Source organism: Carcharhinus amblyrhynchos, chromosome 15 (assembly GCF_965287045.1).
Source record: "Carcharhinus amblyrhynchos chromosome 15, sCarAmb.v2.hapA, whole genome shotgun sequence".
Classification (NCBI taxonomy): Eukaryota; Metazoa; Chordata; class Chondrichthyes; order Carcharhiniformes; family Carcharhinidae; genus Carcharhinus; species Carcharhinus amblyrhynchos.
Window position 1 is genome coordinate 27,823,797 of NC_137338.1, and position 12,545 is coordinate 27,836,341.

Genomic DNA, 12,545 nt, shown 5'->3' on the forward strand with positions numbered 1-12,545 from the left:
TCTTAATTTGGTAAAAGCTTAGCTGCTAAAGGTGGATTAAAGTGAAGGCCAACTCACATGACTCTGTGCATCAATTTACCTCAAGCACTCTTGAACATTTGTTTGGATAAGCCGTTTATGTTCCGCATTTTTCAAAAAACATGTTCTATTGTGTAGCTCGATGGAGGAGTGAAAAAAAAATGACAGTAATTGTTCAGTAATGCAGCAGCACCTTTCAACTCTGGAACTTTGAACTGACTCCAAGATAAACTTGGTGCTTATTTTCATTAATATCACAGTTGGCAAAATCCACAGATAGCTTTTTGCAGCTGATTATCAAATATTTGGAATTCAGGTCTTAAAATATTTAATACCCAAATGCAATATTTAATCTCTTATGAGCAGGGAGAGACATGTGTGCAGCCATTACAAACCTATCTTTAAAAACTTCATTTCAGTTCTGATTCCATGGAATAGAAAAGTATGAAGGGAAAGAAGAAACTGGATGGTGCTATGATATTTGTTGTCCATCGCTAATTGCCCTTTGATGGCAAGTCACCTTGGTTGTGCCACTTCCGTCCATTTGATCCTCTTTAGACTTTTCTGTAACTGTTTGGGACAATCGAGTGATTTGTTAGGCATTTCAGGGGGTAGTTAAGAGTCAACCACATTGCTGTGGGTCTATGGGGGAGGCTGTGGTGTTGTGGGACTGTTGCTGGGCTAGTAATCAGACATTGAGGGTAGTGCTCTGGGGACGCAGGTTCGGATCCCACCACAGCAGATGGTGAAATATGGAATTAAATACCTAATGACGACAGTGAAATCATTGTTTTTTGTCGAAAAAAAATCTGATTCACTAACGTCCTTTAGGGAAGAAAATCTGCTGCCCTTACCTGGACTGGCCTACATGTGACTCCAGACCCACAGCAATGTGGTTGATTCTTAATTGCCCTCAGGGGTGGACAACAAACGCTGGTCCAGCCAGCGCACATTCTATGAACAAATAAAAAAATCATACTGAAGCCAGACCCAGTAATGATGCCAGATTTCCATTCCTAAAGGACATTAGTGAACCAGATGGGTCTGTAAAATAATCAATTATATGTTGTTGATCATCATATCTGAGACTGATTTTTATTAATTGGTTGAATTTAATTGACTGAATATAAATTCCACCAGCAAATGGTATGATTTAAAGACATGTCCCCGAGCATTAACCGGAGCCTCTGGATTACTGGTCCAGTGATATGTCAGTCTTTCCATTGCCCCCTACAATGCCTAATCTTGACTCCAATCTAGATTGATAGGATGAAAGTCTCCACTTAGCTCCTTGTAGACAAGAGTCCCAAGCAAGAAATTCTACACTTTGGCATTACCGGACACTTTCACACATAGAAGAGAATGACGGCTGCAATAAGAAAATGAATGTCCATGCAATACAAGACATTTTCAGGAGCTGAGGAATAGGGACACTTATGGGCAGAATAGAAAGAGCTCAATTCAGCATGGTAGTTGTTCATCTAGATCCCAAGAGCTGACAAAGGTGTTAACTGCTCAAACATCCCTCACTGACATGAACAAAGTTATATGTGAAAGTGGATATACTGAACTGACAAAGATTTTTGTCCACTACATTGCTGATCAAATGCAAATTGTAGAGGAGAAATGTCTGGTACACCATAAGCATTAATATACATCTGCTGGTTTCTGTCAAACAAAACAAGGCTTAATAAGCTAAAAGAGAGAAAGCAGACTGCTGGAGGCTAGAACTCAGAATTTCCATCGCACCAGGCAACAACTTGCACTTATACAGCATCATCCTTAATATAACAAAATGTCCCAAGCGCTTCAGAAGAGTTTTGCCAAATGAAATTTGGACGACAAACCATATAAGGAAATATTCATGCAGCTAACTATTAATGCAGATGGCCAAAAGATGCATCAAAGAGGTAAATTTCAAAGATGATCTTAAGGAAGGAAAGAAGGCTTGAGTGTGGGTTAGAGAGCCAATTCTAAATGTTAGTGTCTCAGCAGGTAAAGGATGGTGTGAGTAAGATTAGAGATTTTAGGAGGTCAGAATTGGAGTTCAGAACAGCTTTCTCAGATGGTTGTGGGACTGAAGGAGACTGAAGCGGGTGGGAGGAGGCAACGTCTTGGAGGTATTTTACAAGAATCAGAATCTTAAAATTGAAGCCCGAGTGAAACAGGAGGCAATGTAGGTCAGGAGATATAAGCATGATGGGTGAATGGGACTCAGTGCACATTGAGTTTTAAATGAGTTTAACTCGATGAAGAGTAGAAGATGGAAGGAGAATATGGGAGGCCAACCAGGAGTACATTTGAACAATAAAGTTTACAAGTGACAAAGTGTGGCTGTGTTTGGGCAGGGCTAGTGTCAGGCAGTGTTTTGGAGTTGGAAATAAGCAGTCTTGGTGAAGTCGCAGATAATGGCTAGGCAACTAATCTCCAGGTCAAAAGATTGCAAAGTCTGATCCAGCTGCAGGCAGTTGCCAGGGAGAGGGATGGAATTAGTGGCTAGAGTGTGGAATTTGTGACGGAGATTGAAGACAATGGCTCCACAATGGCATGAATGAAGTGAGCAATTGTGTTTCAAAGATTCTGGGTGGATTTCTCCCAAAAAACTTTGAAGCTTGAATTCATGTAGAAACTGGAGTAAACCCCACTGTTTTTTTTAGCAGGATTTTCAAAATGAATCTACCACAGAGTGCACTAGCGTGAATCGCGACGAAAATCAGTGGCCGGGGCCTATTCCTGCTGGAGAGGCTGGCAATATAGTGCTGAGCAGGTCATTGTGCATGTGCCAATCTGTCAGAGTGGAGATTGGTGCACACGCAGTAGCCCCGCACCACCGGCCTCCTGCGCGATAGCTCAATTGTTGGCCAGCCCCGTGACCCCCCCATTGCTGCCCCTCTGATCCCTCCATTCCCCGACTGATGGCCTCCTGGACATGTCCAGGCCAGCTCCAACCCCGATCCACACCACCCCACCCCCCCCGCAGCCCTGGTGAGTTGACCACTCACCACCACAATGGCCAGCTCTGATCGCTGGCCTCCCTCCTTCCCTCTGTTACTCATTGAAAGTGCAGAGGGGTAGTGGAACTTCCCCACCCCCATCGATCTCCCCTCCCAAAGGTCCCGCACCCTCTCTGGGCCCACCTCGTTTGCACTGCACATTGCCTCTGTGGTAGTGTCAAGATATCCCCTGGGCATTACTAGTTTGCTCCTTGGGCAGTGCCAGGGGGCCAGGCTAACATTGCCAGGCTAACAATACTCAGGGTCACCACCCCCCCCTTACCTCAGCCCTGGGGCGGGGGGAGGTCTCCATGGCCCCCTTCACTCCAGCGGGGTTGGGCCACCAGCTCCCCACTAGTTGTGAAACACCACTGGAGAGAAACATTCTTGGCGGGGCAGAAGGAGCTAGCAGGCCCAGAGACCTTGGTCCTGGGCTCGCTAATAACATTTAAATCAAATTTGAATAATTTATTCAGCTCTACACCGATTTCTGACACAGCGCAATCAACACCGGAAATCCGGTGGCTGGAGAGGTACAGAGGCCATGGCATCCAGCAGGCAGCCCACTACACGGCCCTCCACTTATGGCTTCCCGCCCGCTGTGTTGCTAAGGCAGGATAGCAAGCTGGGAGAATCGCCCCCCTCCAAACTTATATTGAATGAATACTAAAGAAATATCTGTTTCAACAGTTCAAGGGGAAGAGGCTGCAATTACATGAAAAACACAGTCTGTTCTGACTGCTGTCCATTTAATCACAGAATGTCAACAGTGCAGAAGGAGGCCATTCAGCCCATCAAGTCTGCACTGACTCTCCAACAGAGTGCCTTACCCAGGTCCACCCTCTGCCCTACCCCAGAAACCCTATGCATTTACCCCACTAATTCCTCTAACCTACATATCTTTGGACACTAAGGTGCAATTTAGCATGGCCAATCCACCTAACCAGCACATCTTTGGACTGTGGGAGGAAACTGGAACATCGGATGAAACCCATGCAGATACGGGGAGAATGTGCAAACTCCACACAGTCACCCAAGGTCAGAGTTGAACCTGGGTTGCTCGCGCTGAGAAGCGGCAGAGCTAAACACTGCGCTGCCCAATGTTAATGGCTCAACGATAAACAAATTTGCTTTCTGGTTTAAACTAATAGACTGCAGAGCAGTCCATGTTCTGAAGGTAGATGTTGAGTACAGGATATCCCAGGAAACAGCAGTAAAGCAACAAGGATACTTCACTTAACCCTTGGGTCTCAGTAAATTTACATAGCTGCTCAACAGATAGAGATTCACTGTGGGTCATGAGGCTATGACTCACGCATGCTTACTGCTGGAGTCACCAATGGCAAAGAGATTATCTAGGGTAAAGCCTCCCAAAATGTAGCAGCATTTAAAACAATCTCTATATCAGACATACCCGCCGCTGGTGTGCCGCAGACTGTGTTTGGACATTTTGTATGGCAGGGTTCGCTCTCCCAAGTTCTCCAGGTTCCTCACCACTGCTCCATTCTTCAGTAATGCCTCCACTGTGCGACGTAGGGCTGCAGCCGTCTCTGTCTATTAAAGGAAGAATGGGAGTTGGGAGGAAAAGGCAGAGAGAAAGAGGAGAGAAAAAGAGATCAAACTTTAGAGTTCAATGATTATGTCTACAAAAACACCATTTAGCATTTCATAAGCCCAGTCATTTCTCACTTGGAGCAAATAAGCTGTTTCCCACCTCCTCCCCCCCAACCCTCTACTCTATTCCCGCAACCCAACTCATTCACCATGGTTAATCTTCGAACCTACGCATCTTTGGACACTAAGGGGCAATTTAGCATGGCCAATGCACCTAAACTGCTCATCTTTGGAGTGTGGGAGAAAACAGAGCACCCGGAGGAAACCTGCATACACATAGGAGAATATGCAAACTCAACACAGTCACCCAAGGCCGGAATTGAACGCAGATCCCTCATGCTGTGAGGCAGCAGAGTCAACCACTGTGCCGCCCAATGGTAATGGCTCAATAAACAAATTTGCTTTTTGGCTTAGACTAATAGTATGTATAGCCGTCTATTTTCCCATACAGACACAGCGCGAAGGTGCAAACTCCACACAGGCAAATACCCAAGACCGGAATCATATCCAAGTCCCTGGCACCGCAAGGCAGCAGTGCTAACCACTGCGTCACCATGTTTCTATGCTAGCAGCACACAAGACAAGGGTGAGTTCAGAAAGTGCTCTCAAATCAAACCTGACAAAGCAAAGTGCTTCTTGCTCCTTTTAACAGCAACCAATAGAAGAGTAAAATGTCAATAATGCCGTAACAATGGATACTTTCAAACAACACATTATTAACTGAAGCATGGCAGCAAAAAACAGAATTTGCTGCCAAATTACTTGTTGACACAGACAGTTACAGATCTCACTAAATGGAATTTACATTCATACCTGGTTTCCATACCTACAGAATCACAATCAAACCACGGAATTACCTAGAATCTATGACAATGAGTGACCCACATTACATTAAATCAGAGAACGCCCTGAAAATCCACTGCAATTACATTCAGGAAAGCCATGTACGACCTCAAAAGGGTAAATGTTCAGTAGGTTGAGGGATAAGCTAAAAAAAAAAATACATGCGGTACTTTGCTCAGACAGACCCCATTGAGAGATCTCATCTGCTCCACCAGGGTAAGTCAACCTTTCAACTCTCAACATGGCTTCATTTACAACAACAACTCTCTTCCATTAACGGGCACACATATCACCACTCATTCTTTCATGCAGACCTTCATATCACCACAATCCCATGTTGCTCACGCTCCACCCTCTGGCCCTGCTGTGGAGGACTCACCACAAACAGGGTACATGCATCTTACCCAAGTTCCGCTCCATCCCCTTCTCATCACATGCTATTCTTTCATCTTCAAACAGGCCAAGCTGGCACACGACAGAAGGAAAAGAGGGCAGACTGGGGAAGGGACGGCCAACATCATTGTCCTCGCTGAGTGTGAGTAGGCTGCCACCAAACGGGCTGGGAGGACATGGATCACTCCAGTAGGAGTGGCACAATGGCACAGTGGTTAGCACTGCTGCCTCACAGAGCCAGGGACCCAGGTTCGATTCCCAGCTTGGGTCACTGTCTGTGCCAAGTCTTTCTCCCTATGTCTATGCGGGTTTCCTCCGTTTCCTCCCACAGTCCAAAGATGTGCAGATTAGGTGCATTGGCCAGACAAACTTCTCCCTCAGTGTACCTGAACAGGTGCTGGAGTGTGGCGACTAGGGAGTTTTCACAGTAACTTCATTGCAGTGCAAATGTAAGCCTACTTGTGATTAATAAATGAACTTTAGGGAAGGGGAATACAAGACATCCCACCAACCTTGTACAGATCACAGCTCCATCACTTCATTATATGCTTATGATCACAGTGAGCCACATGCAGCATTACATTGCTCAAATTCATCAGCTGAAACTGTATTCTCTGTTTTAATTGTGGAGGCAATGGCCTAGTGGCACTATCACTAGAGTATTAATCCAGATACTCAGCAAATGTTCTGGGGATCCAGGTTTGAATCCCACCACAGCAGATGGTGGAATTTGAGTTCAGTGAAAAATATTTGGAATTAAGACTCTACTGATGACCATGAAACTATTGTCTGAAAAACTCATCTGGTTCACTAGTATCCCTTTAGGGAAGGAAATCTGCCGTCCTTACCCAGTTTGGCCTACATATGACTCCAGAGCCACAGCAATCTGGTTGACTCTCAACTGCCCTCAGGCAACTAGGGATGGGCAATAAATGCTAGCCAGTCAGTAATGTCCCCGTCCCATAAATGAACAGAAAAAAATTTCTAGACGGTAGCAGATTGAGCCCCAAAAGGCAGCCCAGTATGAGTCCAAGTTCCCGGACCAGGTTCAGGGCCAAAGAGGAAGCACTGGAGAAATGTCGTTGCCTAACCCACACTCTCCACCAGCACAGAGACACACGCCGCAGTGGGGCACAGCTCTAGGTTAGACTCACTTAGGCCTCACTGGCATGTCCCCACAGCAGTTAACGGCAGGGACTGCCCCGGTCTCCAGCAGTTGGAAGGCTGCTGGAAAACAGCTACCTGCTCAGTTCGAGTCAGATGAAGAAACTGCGAGCAGCCACTCAATGCAGAAGATGCATCAGGCCAGAGTTTTGACAGTCACTCAGCAGACTTGAGCAAACAATGAGGGAATCCATCCACGTTCTGTCTGATGTCATGACTCTGACATAGGAGCGCCTCAAGTCCATTACAAGATGGTTAGCAACCATCAAAAAGATCTTAGTCCAACAGGTCTTGCTGGATATGCACTCAGCCCCGCAATCCATGGCTGCACACCCTAATTGCACCATCAAGAAGCAGGTGACATGAAAATGCAGCACCTTGACTTCCCTCCAGATGCACAGGGGGTCCTTAGAAACCCACAGGGAGGATGAGCGTCAGCCAGACATCCTGAGGCCTCTACTCAGGACACTCCAAAAGTGTGTAGTCACCCCTGACTGCGACCCAATCCACTCTAGCTACTCAAACCCTGACTGTGCATCTACTCCTGAGCAGGAGACCCTCATCAGGCTGGGGCCCTCCAGACCTCAGATCACCAGAGGACATCTGCCAAGATCATCACAGACATCAAGGCACAGCAATGAAAGGCTGTCTCCACCTCTGCTGTGAATGTCAGAGCTACAGAGAGACATAGCGATATGGCTAGGAAGTTAAGAAATTTTGATGTCACCTTTGGGTCATCACTGTAAAGAAACTTCATCTTTGATTTGGTCAGCTGAAGGCATGGTGATTTTGTACATTAGAACCCTCCTATGTCAAGGTTTAACCATTCTCCCACTCAGTGATAATTCCCAATGTGAGATTAACATTCATCATAGAATTCTATCCTATGATTCATTTGAACTGGTCTCTACATCCTTGTGTGATATCAGGAAGATGTGTTCAAGCTTTTCTAACCCTTCTTCCACAAGGAATGTCATTGATTGAGGACAGTCCCCCATCAGCATTGCTATTCTAAAGGAATCAGCATCAGCCAGTGGTAGTGGCAGAACACAAGACATACCGGGGAGAAGGAGATCACTAGCCATGACCTCATCTCAGTCACAGCAGTGTTTGAGAAGTTGGGAGGAAGCTTGCATTGGAGCCATTTCAGGAAGTGAGATTTTTCCCCCTCAGGAACAGGAAGGCCAATCAGTGGCTGGCAGCATTAATGGGGATTATGAAGAGGCCCCGGGCCTACCACCAGGCTAGGTGCTTGACATGGGTCTCATCTCACTCCTGGTTAAATTCTAGTGGTGGGGTGAGACCCCTTAAACCCCCAAGCCTTCAAACCTATCACCAGGGGGGCATAAATTCTAACCTATGTATCTGTCAATGCAGCTTTACATTATACATTCATTATACATTCGCCCTTCAGTAGGTTCAGAGTTGATCTACTCAGCTCCACCCTTCCTGCATTAAATGCATTTCCTTAGTACCGAAAAGTCTACTGATTGCTGGCTAAAATATACTCCAGAACTGAGCATCTGCATCAATCTGAGGTTGAGAATTCCAGAGGTTCACAGCTCTGTGCGAAGAAATCTTTCCTCATCTCTGTCTTAAATGGCTAAACCCTTATTCTGAGACTATGACACCTGGTTCTAGAGTTCTCAGCTGGGAGAAATGCACTCCCATCAATTACCCTGTCAAACTCATTACTTAGGTTTTAATAAAATCAGTTCACTTCTAAACTCGAGAGAATGAAGGCCTAATCTACTCAATTTCTCTTCATGTGACAAAAGCTCCTCATTTGGGCAGCACGGTAGCACAGTGGTTAGCACTGCTGCTTCACAGCTCCAGGGATCTGGGTTCGATTCCCGGCTCGGGTCACTGTGGGGAGTTTGCACATTCTCCTCGTGTCTGCATGGGTTTCCTCCGGGTGCTCCGGTTTCCTCCCACAGTCCAAAGATGTGTGGGTTAGGTTGATTGGCCATGCTAAGAAATTGTCCCTTAGTGTCCAGGAATGCGTAGGTTAGCGGGATTAGTGGGTATAACATGTAGGGATATGGGGGTAGGGTCTGGGTGGGATTGTGTTCGGTGCAGACTCGATGGACTGAAGGGCCTCTTTCTGCACTGTAAGGTTCTATGATCTTCTACGATCTAAGGCAAGAGTGTCCATCTTTGGGTAAGGAAACTAAAATTGTGCTCAATAATCCAGGTGTGACCTTACCAAGATCCTATATCATTGCGGTAAGCTTTCTTTCATCTTAAATTCAACTCCTTTGAAAAAAAGCTAACACTCTATTTGCTTTCCTAATTGCTTGCCACACCATGTTAACCTTCCGTGATTCACGAATAGTACAAGGACACCCAGATCGGAGGTTTTCTAACCTTTCTTCCAAAAGGAATATCATAGAGTGAGGTCAGCTCGTCAGCATTGATATTTTAAAGGCTGAACAGAGGTTGAGGGCAACTTGATAGAGGTTTACAAGATTATGGGTGGCATGGACAGAGGGGATAATCAGGTGCTCTTTCCTAGGGTAGAAAAATCAAGCACTATGTTTAAGGTGCGTGAGGAAAAGTTTAGAGGAGATGTGCAAGGCGAGTTTTTTAAACAGGGGTAGTGCTTGGAGCAGGTACGAAAACAGCATTTAAGGGGCAACTAGACGAATACATGAATAGGATGGGAATGGAAGGATATGGACTCCATAAGTGCGGAATTTGTATGTTCTTCCCATGCCCTTTTGGATGCTCTGGTTTCCTCCCACATTTTGAAAGACATGCTGGTTAGGCGCATTGACCCGAACAGGCATCAGACTGCGACGATAAGGGGAATTTCACACATTACAATGTTAATGGAAGCCTTACTTGTGAATAATAAATAAACTTTACTTTTACTTTAGAACATGCAACCCTTCATAGATTTTCAAAGTGGAGTGTCTAAGCAGTAAAGAAATAAAATGGTGAACAAGGGCAAGCAAATCAGATCAAGTAAATAGCTTTTCCAGAGAACTACCTTAGATGAGTCGAATGGCCTCACTTCGTAAGATTCTGTAAAATGCAATTCTAAAATGTTGCTGTAGATGCTTTATTTCCAAAGGCCATTGAACAGATAGATTGGGGTGTCGAAAATTACTAGCAGTCTGTGTTGCCGAGCATGATTGTACTCCATATTTCCTTTAGTTCAGGCAATTTCTGATTCTTAAAATTGTACAATTTATAATAATCACCCAAATAGTTATAAATCTTGACAACAACTGCATACATTGCACCTTTAGTGAGGTAGAGCTTCCCAGAAACATTATTAAATGGGATATAACACAGAGTCACGTCTTAGGGAGTCAGGGCAGGTGACTGAAAGCTGGATTTAAAGGGGGAGTCTTAAAGATGGAAAGCAACATAGAAAGGTGGTGGGGTTGTAGGAGAGAACTCCAGAGTTTTAGGTGATGATAGAGCGCTTAAAGTTGCTAAAGAGGCTAGAATCGCAGAGGTGCAATTGTGGGGCTGGCAAAGTTTAAGACCATGAGATATGTAAAATCAAGGCATTGCTTAACAGGGAGCCAGGACAGAGCACAAGAGTGATAGGGAAATGAGATTGCACAAGCAGTATTTTGAATGGCCTGAAATTTATAAACGGTAGAAGATGGAAGGCCAGCCTGGAGTGCACAAGGATAGTCAAATCTAGAGGCAACAAAAGGGATGGATGAGGGTTCCAGCAAATGAGCTGCCATAGAGTGGAGCTGGGTAATGTTAGGGACTTGGGAATGGTCTGTTTTAGCGAGCATGTCACCATGGGGTCAAATCTGATTTTGAGGTTGAGAAAAGTCTGATTCAGCCTTGGGTCGCTGGCAAAACAAACTGGGATTTACATTTAATTTTAGCCTTAAATTGAGATGGTGGTTCTGTCCGTTCACAGAGGACAGATGGAATATATATTTTAATGCAGATGCTCTGCCTGTATAATTCCTGTCGCGGAATTAACAGCACACTTGAATTTGAGGTCATCAGCAAGTAGCAAAGTAGTGTTTAATGTCAGAATTGGGCTAAAGGGGACGTTGTGATTGGCTAGGTAACTGTTTCTCCAGCAGCCTCAGGTGTGGATGAGAGAAAGAAGGGCTGAAGGTTGAGCCTCGTATTTTTACTGCCAAGAGTAAGACAAATATCTTTAACAGTCAAATATTAAGAACTTAACCTCAAAGGGAACGTGTGATAATCTGGGCACCCCTCCTCCCCCACCACCTGTGCCACCTGTAACAGAGTCACACATTGAACGCCTCTGTCACTTGAGAACTCATTTTTAATGTGGAAGCAAGTGATCTTCGACTCAGAAGGACTGCCCGAGAAGGTGAACTGACAACACAATATAAAGCAGTCACTCCTCCTGCCTGTTCTGAATATGGTCCCTGACGTGAAGGCATCATGCTTACTGACTATGTGGTTGGAAACACCTGGATGATAGGTGTGGAATGGCAGGGGGGGTTGGGAGGTAGCGTTGGAATGAGAGAAATCATCTCTGTCAGCACCTTCACTGCTGCTGATGACAAGATATTTGTGTGGTAGCAGATGTTTGAGAAGAAATGCGTTATGGCTGCCTCAAACAGATCAATGGGGAATCCAGAGGAAGCAGGCTGCTGTAGATCGGAGCTCCAGGATGCCATCGCATCAGTCAAAGCTGTTGAGAAGTCGAGGCTGAGCTTAGAATGTTGGCCAATTGTCAGTGTTATGTATCATTAACCATTCAATTGCTCACTTGCATAATTCATTGAAATTCTTCCATAGCTGGCTAATTGTGGACTCATTACTTGGGCAGCACGGTGGCACAGTGGTTAGCACTGCTGACCCACAGCACCAGGAACCCGGCTTCGAATCCGGCTTGGGTCACTGCCTATGTGGAGTTTGCACTCTCCCGGTGTCTGTGTAGGGTTTCATCCGGGTGCTCCGGTTTCCTCCCACAGTCCAAAGATGTGTGGGTTAGGTCGATTGACCATGTTAAGTTGTCCCTTAAGTGTCAGGGGGGCTAGCTAGGGTAAATGCATGGGGTTATGGTGATAGGATCTGGGTGGGATTGTAGTCAGTGCAGACTCGATGGGCCGAGTGGCCTCCTTCTGCACTGTAGGATTCTATGACTGTCTCAGAGCTAGTTGGTTTGTGCATCTTCACTATTCACATGAAAGGGCAAAGATTTGACACAGTATCCCAGTGCAGTGCTCCAGTCAATATACCTCTGTCCTCAGTCTTAAGTAGCACCTTTTATGATTTTTTTTTGGTTTCTTTGGGCAGAATCCTGCCTGCCCCGGATATCGTGGCCAAAACAGATTTTTAATATTCCTGGTTATCAAGTACTCGGGAACAATGGAAAAGGAAAAATGCCGTATGGCAGCATAGATTAAGACATTGTAAAAATTATAAACAGAAAAGATATAATGGATGGTACAGGGGCTGAACCAGTTTGGCTTGATTTGAGGGACAAAGGGGGAGTTTTTACAACATTATTTTCTAACTACCATGGGTAACTAGGGATGGGCAATAAATGCTTGCCTGACC

General features: G+C 45.4%; 1 protein-coding gene across 1 annotated transcript in view; it reads right to left on the minus strand.

Annotated features, from left to right (window-relative positions):
* Window positions 1–12,545, minus strand: part of mrps6 (mitochondrial ribosomal protein S6) — a 95,165-nt gene that overhangs the window by 24,127 nt on the left and 58,493 nt on the right. Inside the window, exon 2 of the mRNA XM_080203664.1 lies at window positions 4,426–4,565. Within this exon, the coding sequence (XP_080059790.1) occupies window positions 4,426–4,565 (140 nt within the window). The remainder of the gene's footprint in view (window positions 1–4,425; window positions 4,566–12,545) is intronic.